This window comes from Medicago truncatula, chromosome 5 (genome assembly GCF_003473485.1).
Source record: "Medicago truncatula cultivar Jemalong A17 chromosome 5, MtrunA17r5.0-ANR, whole genome shotgun sequence".
Lineage (NCBI taxonomy): Eukaryota > Viridiplantae > Streptophyta > Magnoliopsida > Fabales > Fabaceae > Medicago > Medicago truncatula.
The window spans coordinates 5,849,940-5,870,108 of record NC_053046.1 but is presented as its reverse complement, the minus strand read 5'-3'; the positions used below and the strand labels follow the sequence as shown (position 1 = coordinate 5,870,108).

General features: G+C 32.4%; 2 protein-coding genes across 2 annotated transcripts; both read left to right on the top strand.

Annotated features, from left to right (window-relative positions):
- Positions 1 to 506: 506 nt before the first annotated feature.
- Positions 507 to 11,539, top strand: LOC11410890 (WD40 repeat-containing protein HOS15). Its single transcript, XM_003611608.4, has 14 exons — positions 507 to 752; positions 2,670 to 2,815; positions 2,926 to 3,328; positions 4,078 to 4,172; positions 4,260 to 4,306; positions 6,628 to 6,784; positions 8,046 to 8,109; positions 8,309 to 8,467; positions 8,574 to 8,695; positions 9,098 to 9,172; positions 9,325 to 9,378; positions 9,480 to 9,553; positions 10,743 to 10,817; positions 11,097 to 11,539. Exons 1-14 carry the CDS (start codon positions 692 to 694, stop codon positions 11,314 to 11,316), a joined length of 1,752 nt encoding a protein of 583 aa, XP_003611656.2. The 5' UTR covers positions 507 to 691; the 3' UTR covers positions 11,317 to 11,539.
- A 1,358-nt stretch (positions 11,540 to 12,897) lies between these two features.
- Positions 12,898 to 15,015, top strand: LOC11405777 (protein NONRESPONDING TO OXYLIPINS 2, mitochondrial). The gene is made up of 3 exons (XM_024783453.2): positions 12,898 to 13,187; positions 13,278 to 13,396; positions 14,655 to 15,015. Exons 1-3 carry the CDS (start codon positions 13,042 to 13,044, stop codon positions 14,660 to 14,662), a joined length of 273 nt encoding a protein of 90 aa, XP_024639221.1. The 5' UTR covers positions 12,898 to 13,041; the 3' UTR covers positions 14,663 to 15,015.
- The last annotated feature ends 5,154 nt before the right edge of the window (positions 15,016 to 20,169 follow it).

The following is a 20,169-nucleotide window of genomic DNA, read 5'->3' as shown; positions in this document are numbered from 1 at the left end:
CGTCTATTAGAGCCGATTTCTTCTTGTCTGGTGTATCCAGTTTCGTTCCAGGTTCAACATACATTTTACTTGTCGAGTTAATTTCTATATATCATGAGCTAATTTTGGCAAAAAAATATGGGTATTCATGAGTTGACCTGCCATTCTAATTCTCTTACTTGCATCAACCTCATTCAAGGTCTATCCATGACTTTCCATGTCTATTCCGTTTTAATCCAAAACATTAAAATATTATATTTCAAAGCAATATCACTGTTTGCCACACCCTTAAAGAGAGAAACTAATGTTCGAATTTCATGATGAAATTAGGAGTCTCTTCAGATGTCGATATATTTAACCATCCTACTCCTTCGGATGGTTTCTCGATCTTCTAAAAAACGACGCCACCGAAACTTTCTTTCTTAGAAGTAGTTTGCTTTGTTTTTTGGTTTGATCAATTTTGTAAAAAAAAAAAAAAAACCCAAATATTTATTTAATTAAAATATCTCCCATTTCTCCCCCTATGTTGAACCAAATGAAGGGTGATGTATGAACTATGAAGGCTAGACAGTGTCCTCTTCCGCGAATTAGATAGAACTTGCCGCTTACTGCCTTTTTTTCGCACCAGTGTCTTCTGCCGCGTTGACACAAACAGTACTCTCTCTCTCTCTCTCTCTCTCTCTCTCTCTCTACACACACATACTCATGCAACATGGCTTCAATCACTTCCGTCGAACTCAACTATCTCGTATTTCGTTACCTTCAAGAATCAGGTTACTTCCTTCTCTTTTGTTTCATCTTCAATTTCGTTCTTCTTTGGTCTTTTTCAGTCAACCAAATGTCAAGGGCTTAGACTTTATTCGAATTTCGAATATTCAGTGTTTTCAATTGCTTTCAACCACCGCTTATAGTGTTGTTGCTACCAGATCAGGGTTTAGTTACTGTTCATAAACTTACAGGAATTTCTAACTCCCGATTGTAGTTTAATACTGTTAGATCTGTTGCTGAAAATTTATCTTTGCGGTTGCTACTTGAATTTTTATAGTTTTGAAGTGAAATTGGACTTTAATTTCTAGTTATGAGGTTTACTTTTTAGCTATGAAGCATATACACAGACACCAGACACGTCAACCGCCGATAATCATTTGAGAAAATGGCTTAATTCAATGTATTCATATTTGTCGGTATTCGGAGGAGTATATGTGCTTCATAGCTATTTGGTACGTAATAATAATTGGTCAAAATTCAGACTGGGACTAGTGGTTGATGTGTACAACCAAGCAACTGGGTTCAAGTGGTAATGAGCTCCACTAAGGATGAGTTGTTCAGGAGAACCTGAGTTCGATTTCTGGGTGGAAGAATTTTTGGCTAAGACTTTAGTTACCTCTCCACCGAACTTCAAATTACAAAGTCCTTTCCCTGAAGAAAAAAAAACCTTAGTGTACCAAACATTATTGTGTTTTAAATTATGATCATATAATAATATACATTCAGTTCGTTAATTGATTTCAATGATGAAGTCAGAAGTCATTAGTTCAATTTGGTTTGCTGCCAAGTTTAGATTGACCTAATATGTTGTATGTTGTGAAACTTTGGCTCGTTTTGGAGGAGAGAGAGAAGTATTGTCACGTTAAACTAATCATATAAGAAATTTTTAGCTTAAATATTTGCAGATCTATGTAACTTGTTGTCTAAATGAATAAAGAAGTTAACATGTACTGTGTATCATTTTTCATTTGTACGATCTTTCTTATAAATACTCATCATTGTTTTTTTTTTTTTGAAGGAAAATACTCATCATTGTTCACTAGTCTTTTTATTTAAATTTTTAAATTTCAAATGTCATCAATATTTTCTGCTATATTTGGGGTATAATGTAACTTAGGTGAATGCAATCACTCTAATTTTATATATGATAATGTTTATTGAATGCTTTTAACTTTATATATACTGAGATAGTGAGATGTATTAAATTATTAATTATTAATGCATATGATATACCAAAATTATAGTACATATTATATAGTCAATAGCTAGGTTTGCTGCGTCACAGCATGTTACTGCTACCTAGGGTTCTTTGTGTTGTGTTTTAGTCAGAGGCGAAGCTATTTCCCGGTTAGTTTTGGCTACTCCAACAACAACAATCAAGCCTTATCCCACTAAGTAGGGTCGGCTACATAGATCAAATTACGCCATAATGGTCTATCATAAACCATTAAACTTTGAGCTATGGAGTTTGAGGCAACGAATGAAATGGCGCTCATCTGATCTGCAGAGTAGAAGTTTTTTTCATCCTTGACTTATTTATAACCTTGGAATCTGTTAAGTAGAACCCACTAGAAGAATTATCCTATGTTTTATTACTGTTTGTAAATATTTTTAACAAAATAAATGCTGATTACAATTTCTCATCTGTAAGCTTGAATTTACGGAATGATTGTGTGAATTGTGAATAGATAACTATAACTATGAAAAACAACCCATTGTTGAAGCTGTGTTAAAGGGATCATATTGACTAGGTCACTAGGAACTTCCAGTGGAGTGAGAAAAGCTTCCTGAAGTTGATTTTACACTAGTATTTTTTTTTTTACTACAAAGGAAAACATATTTTCCATATTTATAAGAAGGCCATAACATGAACGTGCAAAGCAACTGAACTGGTTTACATGCTACTGGTTTTATGACTGCAGGTTTCTCTCATTCTGCTTTTGTGTTCGGGAATGAGGGTGGCATTAACAAATGCCCCATTGATGGAAATATGGTACCACCAGGGGCTCTTGTTACATTTGTTCAGAAGGGACTACAGTTCTTGGAGATGGAAGCTAACTTGAATAATGTTAGCATTCTTTACTTTTTGTATTCTTGTATTCTCTATCAGCACAATGTTCATCTGTTTGAGTCGTCTTTTTAAGCTTTTCATACCTGGGTTTCATGTTGGCCTATCAGTGTGATGCAGACTTTGATGAAGATTTTTCGTTCTTACAACCTTTGGATCTTATCACAAAAGACGTTCATGAACTTAAGAAAATTATTAATGAAAGAAGAAGAAAACTACAGAAGGGTAAAAATAAGGAATCTGAAAAAGAGCATGATGGTGACCGTGGACTGACAAGAGAAAAGGAAACACATGAAAGGGAGAAAGAATGTGAAAAGGATAAAGAGAAGGTAGAAAATCATAAAGAGCAAGAACTGCAAAATGAAAATCAGACAAGTAGAGAAATGGTCTCAGATCAAGAGGATAAGGTTAATGGTGCTAAAAAAGAAGATAAGGTTAATGGTACTAAAAAAGAAGATTCTAAAAAAGAAGATAAGGTTAAGGTAAAGCATGAGGAGGATGGAGCATTTGGAGGTAACCACCTGTTCAATGGATTTGGTTTACATTGTCTTCTATAAAAGTGTTCTCTGTTGCATGTTTGGCATTTCATGTTGTATAGCTGCATTATTTTTCATCAATAGTTCTCCCCAAGTATCAATGTCATACAATTCTATATTCCTCTGTTAGTTTTTATCATTTCATGTTCATGCATTCCTGTTTGTTTGCTATGACTCCTTACAAAATTCATAATTACATTAATTGCTTGCATGTGTGATTAGGCGATGAAGAGTGGGTACTATACAAAGTGATGGTGATGGGTATAACATTGATTCCCTGATGATATGGGTAGCTAGTAAATATTTTTTTCCCATCCATTATTAGACTTTTATCCATCTCCTTCCAACCATACTCTTGAAATATTTGTTTCTTTAATCAGTAAAATTCATTAATAGCTGTTATCTTGTTTGCTGCCCTGGCGAATTTCGAATGAGCAGTTTACTACTGGCCACTTCTGTCAGATTTAAGATTAGAAATGCTGTCTTCCATATTATGTGTTTTCAGCTGTATGTCCTTATTATTCAATATCCTGAGTATTTTATTTTTATTGAGAATATGTCATTGAAATCTCCAATTTACTTGCAAGTTGCAACTATTTACACCACTTGAACCCATGTACCCACCTGCTCTATGTGAGAATATGCAACAAATGCAAACTAGTTGTCTGTTTCAGTTGATATGCTTCCTTCAAAAGATGATTGAAAAGTTTTCATTCAATTGTATAGGACCAGAGCCCATGGACATATGTACAACATCAACATCTCAGCCATGTGAATTTCTTATGTCAGATGTGACAATTTTGGAAGGGCATAAGTCAGAGGTGATGTATTTCATCAATGCTTCATGTTTGTGTTTTGGTTTCTTCTGTTAACTCTTCTGTTAATGAGCCTGTTTACCATCCACTTAGGTATGTGCTTGTGCATGGAGTCCTACAGGATCCTTTCTTGCATCAGGGTCGGTATCTTCTTCATTTTTTTTTGTGTGCATAAAACATGTGTTAATTAATTTTTTTGTTGTTGAAGAAATGTGTGTATTTTGTTACAACCCATGTGCACAGTATTGTCCATTTTACATTTCAATTTGCGTAATATTCTCATTTACTACGCTTGATGTAATAAAAAATAGGCTTAAATGCAATTTTAGTCCCCCAAGTTTTCTAATTGAGCAATTTTGGTCCCTCTAGTTTTTTTTGAGCAATTTTTGTCCCCCACATTTACCCCCTTTTTGATTTTAAAGTCCCCACACCCATATGTGGTTGGATTTGTTTGAAGTCTATGATACTAACATAAACCTTTCACACCTGATCATTTTCCCCCTTTCATCAGTTCTCTTCCATTCTCCCTCCCCTCAGCGGCACAGTTGACTCTGTTGAACCCCTCTTTGTTTCCGACAACAGCCCTGCCGTATACATCAACCACAAATCAACAACTCCTATCCCCACCACCCATCACAACCATCGCCATCACACATTCCATCCCCTTCACTGTCTTCCTTCATCGATACTTTGCTGCAATTGTTTAACCTGTCACCATCATCCACCATAAACCTCATCCAAACTCCCACATACCCTCCCTTCCTCACCACCACACTCGAACTCCCTCACATTCTCTCCAAACAACAATCTCAACAACGATAAACATTTCAACAACAACAACAACAACAACGTTATCCTGATCCAACAACATATACAGTCAAAGGATTTGATTATATGTGATCAGAATGCCATTATTTCAATGGAAAATGGTTCAGAAGAATCAAAGTCATCTTCATTAGGAGGAACACGTTGAAACATAGAGAGAGGAAGTTGAATGTAGTGAATGGGAAGACCACATGGAGAAAGAGGAAACGTATAGAGAGGAAAATATTCTTGTGTTTGAACAGTTCCTAAGAAATTATGGGCAAGTCTTAATTGCATTGAATTGGACAAAATTAGTTGATTTTTCTTAGTATTAATTTATGCTGTGTGAAAGAATTTGATTTAGAATCTAATTTCTAGGTTTGAGTTTGGTGGTAATGAGAAAGCATCGGATCCATGGTTCTTGCTGAGATGGGAATGGAAGAGATGAAAAGGGAAAAAGTGATCAGGTGTGAAAGGTCTATCTTACCATCGTAAACTTCAAAAAAATCCAACCACACATGGGTATTGGGACTTTAAAATCAAAAAGGGGGTAAATGTGGGGGACTTTAAAATCAAAAAGGGGGTAAATGTGGGGGACTAAAATTGCTCAAAAAAAACTAGGGGGACCAAAATTGCACAATTAGAAAACTTGGGGGACTAAAATTGCATTTAAGCCTAAAAAATATATTGCATTTTCTAAATTACCTTTCGTCTTCTATACTATATATAAAGAAAGTAGACGTTTTTTGGCTGACTATATATCCTTCCAATTATACCCTTGAGCAAATTTGACCATAAGAATGCTATTTTGTTGGTGTCATTTAAAAAGATAAGAATTTATGATATTTGTTATATTGTTGGTATCATTGAAACAGATAAGTATAGTTTGTTACAATATAAAAGTGCAAAATATCTATTATCTATACCTATAATTTTAATCAAAATCAAATTAATCTTGATCAAAATTTTATAAAAACTATTGTTTGTAATTTATACTCATTAGCGCAATAAGAAGAGCTGACAGACGGGCATTCCGTGCCCATCTAAACGCTAGTATGATTAAAAGAGGTTATTGGAAAATCAAATCTAAATTCATTGAAAGGTATTTTCTATTTAAAGATAAATAAATTTGAAAGGCATTTTAGGAACACTACCATTAAATAGGTGTAGAATTAGTTTAAGTTTTGCTTTTAGTTTAAACCATCAATGGAAGTACACAATTTTATGTCATTTGGAAAACTAATGGAAACTTAGAATAGACGAGGGCAGGTGGTTTTCCCCTATTTTATTTATAACAAAAATAAAATTATTTTTCCTAACAACTTTTGTCTATTATTTTATCAACTTTTTAGAACTTCTTTCAATTAACTGTTACTTTCCATATCCTTAAAAACTATTGAAAGAAATAAAATATGATAGGATCAAAAAGGCCTTACATTTTATTAGTAGTAAAATATATCTGATGCGTGGAAATGGTAGTTTATCTTCCTGATAATAACGTCTGATTCTGCATGCTCTTCTGATTCTACACGCCCTTATTATTGTTATCTATATCTTCTTTAGAAAATAAATATAATAATAGAGGACATTGATCATTTTCTTTTATTTTGAAACATGTTTTAAAGAATACTTTTATTGTTCTCATCTGAACTTTTAGGTCTGGGGATTCAACAGCTCGTATTTGGACAATAGCTGAACGGACACGTAAATTAGATTCCAAGAACGACCCTTCAACTGTGTTGGTGTTGCAACACATCAAGGGTACAACCAATGAAAAGAGTAAAGATAAAGATGTCACTACACTTGATTGGAATGTGAGTTTGATGGCATATTCTTATTTGAATCCATGATTACTGATAGTGACTTCAAAGTCCCGTCTAGTTTTTTGATTTTTCACATCCGTTTCTATCTTTTTCTCACCTGTTGGAGCTTTCTCGAGCAGAATAATTTTGCGAGAAAAAGAAACGTATAAGGATAATTGTGTAGGTTTTGAAAATAGAAGGATGGTGTATTAAAATCAATAAAATATGTCAGGTTTATCTATTTTTTTACTGATACCTTTTTCCTGAACTTTTGATTCAAACATTTTAGGTGTGTGTGTGTAATATATATATATATATATATTTTCTCCATTGATATGTATTTGGAGTTGCAAAATGTAAAATTGTGAATACTATTATGTGAGCTAAGCTTCTTGCGGCTCAGCAAGAATGCTCTGAAAACGAAACAGAAAAAGAAAAATAAGACTGACATCAGTGCAGTCGACCCTCCCAAGCTTGCCCCAAATTTTTCCATATTCTCCCTCCCAACCATGCCAACTGTCCCAGTTTGGTTGCGATTTTCTCTCTCATTGCTAATTAAATTTTCCACCTTCCTCCCCTTTCTGTGATTCCACTTTTTTCCCTCATACACTAGCAGGCCTTTGTTACTAGGCCCATGGTTCCTTTTCTCCTACTCTTACTCCTACTCCTACACACATGTTAAGGGCCAATTAGTCTGCTTAGGTGTTATTTGGGACTGTAAGATAATGACTGGGCTCATCTTTCCCTCTTCTCTTGTGCTCATGGTTCATATTTTGCATCATTTAATTAAATATAGGCTTAAATGCGCTTTTGGTCCCCCGATTTTCATAAAAAAGAAGTTTTGATCTCCCTATTTTAAAAATCAGTTTTTTCGTCCCATATTTATCTTTTTTTTCTTCTGGATTTTGGTCCCCAATCTCTTTTTTGGGTCGTTTTTTATGATGTGGCCTATTCATTTATGACGTGACGTCCCTTATTAAGCCTCAGTGAATGTCCATGTCAGTAAAAATATGGTTAATAAGCGTTGCCACACCAAAAATGAATAGACCACATCATAAAAAATGACCCAAAAACGAGACAAGGGACCAACATCTAGAGAAAAGTTAAACAGGCGACCCAAAAATTGATTTTTAAAATAGGGAGACCAAAACTTCATTTTTTTTTTGAAATTTTGGGGTCTGAAAGTGCATTTAAAACTTAAATATATTTAATAGTAACTCGTAATTACTTATATCTTATGGAGAGCCTGACCTTTGGTGGGTGTGTTGTACAGGGGGAGGGGACACTACTTGCAACCGGTGCTTATGATGGTTATGCACGAATTTGGACCACTAATGGTAGGCCCTTTCTTCTATCTTTCCTTCTTCATTGAGTGATACCTTTAGTTTGATAAATCTTAGTGTCTGACTTAGTTGCGTTTGTGGTATATATAGTCATTGATTATATATTGTTGATTTTTTAAATTGGCAATTTTGTGCGTATTTGAATTTTCAATCAAAATCATTATTTTGATCGTGTATTCGGGGCTTTGACCAGGTGAACTGAAGAGTACATTAAGCAAACACAAGGGAGCCATACTTTCTTTGAAGTGGAATAAGAAAGGAGATTATATTCTTACTGGAAGTTGTGATGAGACTGCAATTGTATGGGATGTTCAAGCAGAGAAATGGAAACAACAATTTGCTTTTCATAAAGGTAATTTTTTTACAATAATATTCTCTCTAAAAGAGAACTCTTGGTGAGAAAAAACATGTTTATGAACTTCTATTTTTTTATTTTTAAAATTTGGGCTTTTTTTTAGGTCCAACACTTGACGTTGATTGGCGTAACAATGTATCGTTTGCATCAAGCTCCACTGACACCATGATACATGTTTGCAAGATTGGCGATAACCACCCAATAAAAACTTTTGAAGGGCACCAGGTTTATACACCTACCTTGTTTTGAATACGCTTTGCACTGGAACACTGATGCTGTGCTTATAGCTTATTGGGAAAAACTATCCCCTACTGCATTGATTATACAGTAAAAAAATGCGTTGCTGAGTTAACTACTCAAATTGGTGGATAGCCTTGGGATGATGCTTTCTATATGAATCCCAAATTTCTAATGTATCTGACTACTTGGGTAGACTTTTTTCCAAATTCACCTGCAGTGCGGGACTTAATTGGGGTAGCAAAGTTAGCATTTATTACATGCTTTGGTTTACTGAATTCCAGTAAACTAGCTTATTGGTTCTGCATTACATTAAGATATTTCATTTAAATGCAATGTAGTACTTCTATATGTCTTAACTGTCTGATAACAACCTTTATGCTATTTCAGAGTGAAGTTAATTGTATCAAATGGGATCCCACAGGTTCATTACTGGCCTCGTGTTCAGACGATAACACTGCAAAGGTTATACTTCATAATAGCATGTTTTTTCAATAGTTTGCCATCAAAAAATTATTTTATAGAAGACTTTTTTTCCAGTAAATGTCTTTCTACCAGATTATTTGTGAATTTAACTGTTCCTGTATTCTGCATGTATATTGTTTCTCGTTTTGTAGATATGGAGTATGAAGCAAGATAAGTATATTCATGATTTTAGGGAGCATTCCAAGGTACCAATTAGGGAATATTTTTCAGTTACAAATTTTGCATTTGTACCTGCTTTTAAACTATGCAGCTTGTTGGGAAAACTAAATAATGGTTTTTCTCGTAGGAGGTATATACTATCAGATGGAGCCCAACTGGTCCTGGTACAAATAACCCTAACAAGAAATTGGTGTTGGCTAGGTATGATAGCTTCTTATTTTCAATGCTCTTCATTTACTTGCATGGGTTTATTTATTAATGATATCTTACAGAATTATTTCACCCTATAATCTGTATTCCTCGTCTCCTGAACCTTAGGTTACTAAATAATCAGTGCATTCGTTTAAATTAAAGTATAGTGCTCTAAAGGAGTATTTGGACAAACAGTTTAACTAAATGCCCGTTCAATAAGCACGCTTCAAATTAGAACTTATACTCTTAAGCATATAATTCAGCAAGTTGTTTGTGTTTCTGCACATTTGAGAAACTCTTTCCATGTTCAACATTCGCTTTCACTGTAAAGTTAGAATTTGTGGGTACTGGGAATCAGAGTGGACGGAGGCAGGCCACCCCATAGAAGAAATTATGAACATTTATATTCGTCCCTCTCCCCCTAAATGTTTTTAAGCTGTCAATTATTTCCCATAGTCCAACAAGTATAAATACAATAGCATTACCAACACCGGTTGTCAGGGTCAGATGGGATAGTCCAACAATCAATTACATGCTGTATATTCAGTGCGGCAGAGTTTCTATTAAATTGATGCCGTGTAGTTTTTCATGTAAAATTGTTTAGTTTGATTATGGTGACCGTGCTGCGCCTGCACCTACATTTATGCTTGTTTTTTATTTTTTTTTATTTTAGGTTAATTGCACTTTAAATTCCTCTACTAGGTAATGTGTGATATTGGTTTTTCTAATAATTTTTTGTGCTCTTGTGAAAAAAACTAATACTTTGAGCTGATTTAGTCTCTCAAATTCTCATAATATATTCAAAATTTCATAAGTTGCATCCACTAATTTGTTTTAAATCTTGTTCTACTACTCACCTTTCAAAACATCAAATTCTACTCAAACACTCAAATTTCCCTGCTCTTCACATTCCACAAAATCCTTCAAATTTTCACTGAATTTCTTATCTCTTGTTCTTAAAATTGTTTTATATCTTGATTTTATCATAAACTTCTATTTTTTTTTATTTTTTATTTTTTTTATTATAAAAATAAGAATTTGAAGAGTTTTAGGTAAAAAAGAAAATGACTTCTGGATCATATTTACTTAGTTTTTGAATAAAACAATATTTAGTGCAGTTAAGTGTTTTTATCTTTCTCTTAATACTAGACAGATAATTGTTTCCTTTTAACACTGTTTAGTCATTCCTTTTGTACAGTGCATCATTTGACTCTACCGTAAAGCTATGGGATGCGGAACTCGGGAAACTAATTTATAGCTTGAGTGGACACAGGTACCGTCTTTTTCAGCTTTTTAGTATGTTATATCAGTGGCTAGAATATATGGACGGAAAAATAAATTAAGAATTCCTCCTCCCATCATCCTGCTTGTTATTAAGCGGTCAACTAAACTAGAAGTCCTAACTTTCATTTCATGTTCAAAATGCTAAACTTCTATTCTAGTTTATCTGGTTGCTGGTTGTTTTCTTGACAACATTTCAGGCTGGTAGTAGGTTGTTTTCTTTGAATGTAGTCAATTCTTTTGGTTTTGACTTGTTTTTTTGGTTCCACAGGGATGGTGTATATTCTGTTGCATTTAGTCCCAATGGTGAGTATTTAGCCAGTGGGTCCCCTGACAAATCCATAAATATATGGTCCTTGAATGATGGTAAGATCATTAAAACATACAATGGCAATGGAGGTATTTTTGAGGTCTGTTGGAACAAGGAGGGTGACAAGATCGCTGCCTGTTTTTCTAATAATACAGTTTGCGTTTTGGATTTCAGAATGTAAGATCCTGAGAAGAGCCACCTTACTTTGGCTAGTTGCTCAAATTATTTACTTTTACTGTCCCATGATATTGATAGAACTGTATTTTGGTTCAGTAGGTCTCCCTATTTTAAAGTTTTAACCATTGTTGTAACTTGTAAGTTGTAACTTTTGTAATTTTATGGCATAATCGTTAGTACCTAGTTGGGAGTGTATTCTTTTAATTTAAAATTATAATTATTGCTCAGCCGTCTGTATAATTACAATCGTATCACACCCTTGGTCTGCTGCCAGATGCGAGAAGAAATCATAATTAAAAAAAAAAAAAAAAAAAACTGGTCCCCAAGAGAAAATAAAGCGCGCCCTTTTAATTCATTTTTTTAGCAGACTTTTTATTCTGTCTTGTTTCCTTTCAACACCAACTCTTTGAGAAGTGCTATGAGAGCAATTATGAAGCAACAATTATTTCTAGGTTTTTTATGTTCTTTTCTGGTTTTTTATGTGAGCTGAAGCAAATAGTTTATGAAAGTGGAATGAGAACAAGTTTATGCAGAGGAAAAAGTTTACGCTTCAGAACAAGTTTAAACCCAAAAACCATTGCACAACTGCACTTTGCCAACAAAATTAAAGCCACTCGCGGATATGTAAGAGCAGGCATGGGTTGTGTTCCATATATTCAACCATAACTGTTGGCATCTTGTTGATTTTGACGTTATTCCATTGTTACTCAGCCGCCACAAATCTCTTGCGGCGACTGTGGAGGCATCAATGACGAACTTCGATAGGTGGAGAAGTGGGGGAGAAGCAGTGATGAAGATGGGTTCAATCATACATAGTTGATTTGGGAAGTATTGCAGCATAGCAGATTTTGTGTAAACTGAGAAATATGGGATGATATTTGGTCATACACATCCTCTCTCAGCCGTTGGATTAATCCAACCGTTCACATAGGCAGTAGTGGTCTGTTTGCCTTCAGACGAGTGTTGCAATGCATTACAGTGTGACGCACAGGGAGAAACTTTTGTTTTGCCACATTCGGGTGAAATTTGATCGTGACAAGTTGAGCTTTCCTTGGTCTGAATTATCTACCATATTGTACAATAGACACTCTTTTAAGTTTTGGATAGGTTAACATTTGTTTGAAGTAAAAAGGTAGAGTTTTGAACTTTTTTTTAGGCTGAATATAATTTTGAACTTAGAAAATATAATATGGATATGGTAACATGATAATCATTGGTGTTATAAGCTGGAAACAAGATGTTTATCCAAAGTTGCTCATTCATGTATTTTATTAAGAGTGAATGTCCTATTCATCCCGAACAATTTTCTCGCATTCTAATTTAGTAATCGACAAAAAATAATACTCAAACTAGTCTCTGAAATATTCATACCGAAGATAAATTAGTCTATGTTACAATGAGTTATAGACAAATTTGGTCATCGTATAAACGCGTCAATGACTATTGAATATTATTGAGAAAAAATAATTCAGTCGAAGATCAAATTGGATTGCGAAAAAATTGTGCGGAACCAAATATCATTTTTTGGTATGGGCTTTCAATATGGGTTGGACTTCACCTAAACTATGTTAGCCGAAGCTTGCTTTTTTGACTTTCAATGTTTCCTAGAAACACGTAGAAAACAATTTTCATGTTAGCCTGCCAATCTAGGGTTAGCTTCATTCTTGTAGTCTAAACATCTACTTCCAATTTCCGTGGTTCTTCAAAATTCCAAAGCAAAATCACAGAAATGGCGTGGCGTTCTGGATCTCTCTCGCGGTCTATTTTCTCCGCCGCAAGATCAATACCAACTCGTTCCTCTCTTCAACATTCTTCTACTTCTTCCATTCGTTCTCATCTTCTTCAACCTCGCCGCCCCCTTGTTACTGTCCCTAGGTAATGCCACTTGTTTGATTCTCTCTTTTCTTTCTTTACTTTATTGTAATTTTTAATTTTCAATTTCATTTTCTGAATTTATTTTTTAAGGGCTTTGGGAATTCTCGGTTGCACGCAGTCGTTGATGCCGTTGCATAACGCCGATGCCGCTGCGCGCCTCACTTCTCACGTTTCAGTTGAATTGCGCGCTTGCTGCGAGCTGTCTCAGGGTAATATTTGTGTTCCATTTCTTACTTGCTAGTATTATTTTAAGAGTTTAATCGTTGTACAATGACAGTGTAATGTTACTTTACAAATTAAGTGTTGCCTCGTCAATTAATGAATATTATTTCATTTTCGTTAATTGAAAGTTAGAGATCATGTCAAAACACAAGTTACATGGTTTAATATCTTGAATACAAATTGATGTAGAGATTAGAGATATAAACCATCAAATTTAAGTTGGATGGTTGAAATGGAGAAGGCCTTAGGTGTTTTACATGGTATAGAAGTATCGTATTTTACGTGGTATAAAAGTATCGCTTAAGCTGATACAATTGTAAGATCAACAATGTTATCTGGGATGAAGTTTTGGACTGTGAACATGAGAGTAAAATAAGTGTAGCAGAGATGAGGATGTTGCATTGGATGTGTGGTAAGACTGGAGGGATAAGATTAGAATTAGAAATGACAGCATTTGAGAAATTTGGGTAGCATTTATAGTAGAAACTCAACTTAGGTGTGTAGATAGAAGACATGCATATTATTTAGTTTGGAGAGTAGATCAAATGAATGATAATCAAATCACTAGAGGCAGATGATGACGTAGAAAAATCATAAGAATCAAATAACAGAATCCAACCTAAGAAGCAAATTCATGATGGTTTTAGTGATCCTTATCCTCTCTTTTTGCTCCTTTTCATCATCTTCACAGTTTCTTTATCATTCACTTTCTTCCGGCTCCACCTTGATCTTCAACATCTTCTTCAAACTCTTCCTCACAAGAAAACCTCTTGCAAACTTCTCAATCTTCATTGCTGAGTCGGCTCTGTTTCTCTCTGATCCCATGGAATGAATAGGAATTGAAACCACCTTGGACGGTGTTTTGTTGTAACAAGGAGAATTCCATTGGGTTGTTTGATTCATGTAGTCGATCCTATTTTGTGGGATAAAGCTTGATCATTGTTGTTATAATTTTGTAATCTAACTGTTATGATTTATTGTTATAATGGATTAATGGTGCATATGAATTAAATTCTTATTTATGACATAACATTCTTTTGATATATATTCTTAGATGTTAGATATTTTGTTTCTTTACCAAAAAAATTGGAAGAAATCAGTTTGTGCAGTTCTTTTGTCTATTCATTATACAACTGGGGGACATTTAGCTCCTTTTTTTTGCTGTTGTCTTCTTACTATATATATTTCTCAAATTAAATTGCTCCATCTTTTTTTCATTGTGGGATGTGTTTATGTGTTTAACAGGTACTTGAATTGATTTTACATTTATCAGCACTGGTTGTGCCTACATCTATGGTTGGATCTAAAATGGATGGCTAATGCTGTGAAGCACGAAGCTTGTTGAGAAGTGTTTTTTGTATTTTATTATTTTAGTCAAAATTAAATAAGTATATCTATCCATTCTTCTATAAAGATTTAGGTAACTTTTCAAGCTAATTGAAGGATATCGACTTTGTTTTGCTTTGTATCATCACATAATAATAATGATGATGATGTCCGAGACTAATGTTGCATTTAAATTAAGATGTATAGATATTGATAATTGGCAGTGTCTCATTATCAAATGAGCTGTTACAAATTGCAATGGCTTTGCTCTTGATACAAATGCAAATGTTTTATAATTTTGGAGAAGTGAGGAGTCGAAAATTTTCAACCCCCGACGCCGCAACTTTTAACCTCTTCTTTTAGCAGTAAAAAAATATAAATAAACAAAAAAAATAGAGTATTATGAGTTACTCCCTCCGTCCTAAATTGTATGTCGCTTTGGAAAAAAAATTTGTCCTAAATTATATGTCGTTTTATAATACTAATGAAATATTAATGTTACTTTTCCTATTATATCCTTAACTATTAATTACTCTCTTCTTTCAATTATTTTATTTATCTTTTCCATACCATTTATTAAGGATAATTTTGTAAAACAACTCATAATTTCTCTTCCCCACACAATATTAATTACATTTCTTAATACGTGTGAAATCGGCAAAACGTCATACAATTTGGGACGGAGAGAGTATGCCGCAAACACATTGTTTTCAAGTCCGAACCAACGGGTATCAAACGCATTGCAAGGCCACAGTATGTAGCATCAGCACTTGCAAAAATTGGGCAATTCAATTTCAAAGAGAAACTAACAATAGCCAAGTTCATATACAAAAAGAGTATTATTACGCAAGAGGGACATGATCACATGAAAGCTGCTTTTGCATCGAAGTATAAATATTGAAAAACTATAAATTAGGTAAAATAATTTGAGTTTCTGTCGATATTTTTTTATGGTTATATCTCTCGATTTGTTTAAGTGGATGATATATATATATATATATATATATATATATATATATATATATATATATTTTTGCACCGATTTCCGATCCACTGAGTGGATGATTTTGTTATACATCTATCTAATTACATTTTTTTTATATATCCATCTAATTACATCACACACTATAAATATTTGTAGAGATATTCTATGAATTAAAATAATATAAAATGTTTTTATTATGTGATATAGTTGGATGCATATACGAACCTTTTTAGACTATCGATATTCAATGTCTATGAATTAATACTTGTAATAAAAGCATATAAATTGATAGCTTCAATTATATTTTGATTTCGGGATAAATCAAGCCACAAATTTTATATAAGAGCAACTAAATTTTATCACAGTGGAATCGGCTATGACATCACAAACTTTATAATTTTTTTTATGGTGTCCGGGGTTTGAACCCCAGACTTTGCATATATTATGCATTGTCCTTACCAACTGAGCTAAGTTTATAAGGACAAAAATTTTATAATTTTTAAATCCAAAATCTCAAAAAAATTATTAAATGAGTTCCGCCAATTACTCTATATTATTCCATTTCATCAATAATTTATTTTTAATATTAAAATAAAATAATAATTAAAGAGATAATGTATTTTGATGCATGTGTTACCAACAAGATCACACCAAAGAGTGAGTGTTTATAAAAGTATATTTTTTCGATAAGAGAGATATCATCAATTTTGTGACAACTTTTGACCGTCACAATTATGATCATACAATATTCTTTCTTTCTTTCTTTTTACTTCGGTTTTTTCATGTTCCTCTCAATTGTGGTTTCCAATTAGAGGATTTCAGTTCACCATAACAAAAAGAGGATTTCATTCCTAGAAAAAGAATTTGATGAATTTTTTTAGATGATTTCAATCAGGACGTGGAACACTTTGGCAAGAATAAAATGATTGCTTAAACTTTAGATTAGCTTATTTAAATTTACCTACCAACATAAACATCTTGTGGGATTATTCAAGAGAACTTATGAAAACAAATGACATTTTCGTAAACTGTTTTCAACTCATTTTTATAAGCTATCCATGACAACATACGAAGATAACTTATACTCTCTCCGTCCCTATATCGAAGCCTTCATTTGACTTTATTTTTGTTTCTAAATGTAAATCCTCTTTCAAATTATTAGATGCATTTATTAATTTTTTCCTAAACATACTCCTAATTAATACTACTAACTTGTATTGAAATATGAAAAGTCAAATTTAATACACATACAAACAAATGACAATTTGATAATATTAATACACAAAACAAATACATTAATTACACTGACAACAATTCTTAAGAAATATGAAAAAGGCAATGGATGCCTACATCAAGAGACGGAGGAAGTAGTAACTTATACTAAAAACAGATTAATTTTATCACAGAAATGCTTAGATATTAAAAAAGATGTGTGTAATGGTTCATTTGAAGTTCGATTCAGTATGCATTTATCATCCAATATTGTAATGTCATTTGTATATAGGGTACCAATACTCAATCAAAGTTCAATTCTCTTATAAAAAACTATACAACAATCGTTAATCTATAAACATTTAATTAAGATGTGTTTTTAAACATGGTATAAAGTATAACCATATCTATGTAGGTTGCTCATTAAAAAAATATTTTTGTCCCAAACACCCCAAATAATTGTATGCGAAATGATATATATTGTGAAAAAAGTCATTGATATACTAATCGTGTTTAACACGCAGCTTATTTTACAGTTTTCACTGTGATTATATTCCTCATCTACTATAAAAAAAATATATAAATATATATTCCTCATCAAGACAATTCAACAGCTACAATATTTTTTAAAAGAAAACCCTATCCTTAATTACATCAATACTTCCTTCTTCTCATAAGTATCACATTTGTAAAAAAATAAAAAAATTATTCCCTAAAAAATATCATTTTGACTTTTGAATGTAGTATTGAAGAGTTAGGTAGCTCAATTAATTTGATCCAAGAGTTAAAAACTTAATAAGTAAAAGGAAAATGATAACTTGTACTCTACGGGCATAAGATAAGGACCTAAAAATAGAATTAAAAAATAAATGCTGCATTGAAAATATAAGTTTTAAAATCTTTAAGATTGTGATTGCACGATTTTTAAGATTAAATTTCTACATTTAGTTTCTTATCTTGTGCCCTTGGGACCAGTGGCGGAGCCAGAAAAAAATGTCAGGGTGGGCCATTGAATTATTTAAATTTTCGGGTGGGCCACCACACCATTTTGCAATAATTTGGATCAACCAAAACATAAAATCGACACCAAATTGCATAAAATCTAGTAAAATAGACCTATAATCGTTGATTTTTTAATTTTTCCGGATGTGCCGTAGCCCACCCCAACCCATTAAGGGCTCCGCCACTGCTTGGGACACAAGTTAGCAAAATCCTAAATAAAATAAAAAAAACCATCTTTTCAAAGTCCTCACTATAATAAAAAATTGTAGTATTAATTTTGTTTTCTCATTCAATTGCATTCTTTTAATTAATTTTCATACATCACTTATAAATCGATATATTTCACTCTATTTATGATAGCGGATTACATAGATACTTAATACATATAGTAAAAATACCATTTTTTTCATTTTTACTTTTTTAAAAAAAGTTATGTGAAATAAGCAAATGTGATGTGAAACAAATTAAGTAGTATCTCTACGTTAAATAACTAAAAATAAATCGAAAAAAATATTAATTAATTTGTTTTAAATATTAAAAACGTCAATATGAACAAAATTTTCATGTAAATGAAGAGATGGAAAGAGTAGTTAAGAAATAATGGAGGGAGTGAGTAGATAAAAAGAATCTTACCCGTACTAAGCACATGGATATGATTCTTCACGGAAATTTTTGTGATATTTGATAAGATCGAGAGCAATTAGAATTAATTTTTTTGTTTTTTGAAAGTGACCTTAATAATTTTCATTAGCCTTTTTAAAAATTTAATGACAAATGAAAACGACATTATATAGTAACGGTAATAAGGAATCAACAAATTATTACATGATGATCTATGCAAATCCTTTATGAATAGCCTATTTAAATATTCTTCATCCTAATTAATTAAGATAGTTTACCCTCATTGCATAATACTTGTCGGCTTGTCGTTCTGTTTGTGGTTATTTATCTTTCAATAATAACCTTCTAATTAGCTACCAACTGTTCTAACATCTAAGGACACTTTATTTTATACCAAAGTACAATTAGGAAATAAAATGTTACTCCCTCTGTTCCTTTTTAATCGTTACTTTTAGAGAAATTTTTTGTTCCTATTTAACTGTCGTTTTCAAAGTTCAATGCAATATTAAATGTAGTTTTATCAATATCACCTTTAGATATTTATTGCAGAGTGAGAAACATATGAAGTGAAATTTAAATCAATAAGACTATTATAGTAAAAGTAAAAAACAATTGTATCAAAAGTAGTAACATTTATTGATTGTCTTGGTTTATGTAAAATGTCAAAAAGTGATAATTAAAAAGGAACGGATATAGTAATTTGGAAAGAGAATCAAATGATTTAAATCCTTATGTCTCTTCTTATAGGCCTATGGAGAATAACCCCTACAGATTTAACAAGAAAACTTGCTAACTTAATTATTCTTAGTTATCTTCTTAGCTGCAATGCATTTGTTTACGACCCAAAAGAAAAGAAAGCAAAACAAATAGTACACAAAATGATACTTGTTCCTTCATTATTTGGTAAGCAAAACTCAAAACAATTAACACGTACATACAAATATTTACACCGACAACCAATAAAAACTTAAGATTTTGCCACTACGTACATACAAATGATCTTGAAATGTTCTTAAAAGAATAAACTTTTATTGGATGTCACTAGTGCATTTCCTTTAAACTAGTATTTTACTTTTTATGGAGTTGAAAATACTTAGAAATTAGAAAATGTTTACATTGTCGATTTTTTATTTTTTATTTTTTGCATTTTTTTAGAAGATGTGTTCATTGTAGATTACTAATAAGAAGATACTAGGCTTTGTCGAAAAAATAAAATAAATACTAGACTTTTAAAACCAGTTAGTGCAAATGAAAGAAGTTTATAAAAGTTTTTTCTTCTCGTCAACAACTAAAAGTCTAAAACTAATTAACATAAATTTTCCATTTCGTCTATCTATAAAGAAAAACATAAATTTTGGAAAAGAAAATTACAAAATGTTTTCTTAAAGTAATTGGACCTTTAGATTGCGTTCTAGTTGTTATTATTAATTTATAAAGTTATTTTTAATGAGGATTATAAAAGATGTTGTTAGATAAATAGCATGTATGATCGAACAAAGATAAGAAATTCACTTTTGCGACTCATTATGAATCAGGGCTTGCCATTCTCACTCCATCAATTAACTTGCACCTTACGTCAATTGCCAAATTTCTTATGCTGATTTGTTTCCCTAG

Bases quoted from the DNA above. Each gene is read 5' to 3' on its own strand.
- LOC11410890 (XM_003611608.4), top strand. From the start codon at position 692: ATGGCTTCAATCACTTCCGTCGAACTCAACTATCTCGTATTTCGTTAC. The intron at 2,816-2,925 runs GTTAGCATTCTT...TTGGCCTATCAG, and splicing joins TGGAAGCTAACTTGAATAAT to TGTGATGCAGACTTTGATGA. The intron at 4,173-4,259 runs GTGATGTATTTC...CCATCCACTTAG, and splicing joins TGGAAGGGCATAAGTCAGAG to GTATGTGCTTGTGCATGGAG.
- LOC11405777 (XM_024783453.2), top strand. From the start codon at position 13,042: ATGGCGTGGCGTTCTGGATCTCTCTCGCGGTCTATTTTCTCCGCCGCA. The intron at 13,188-13,277 runs GTAATGCCACTT...TTATTTTTTAAG, and splicing joins CCCCTTGTTACTGTCCCTAG to GGCTTTGGGAATTCTCGGTT.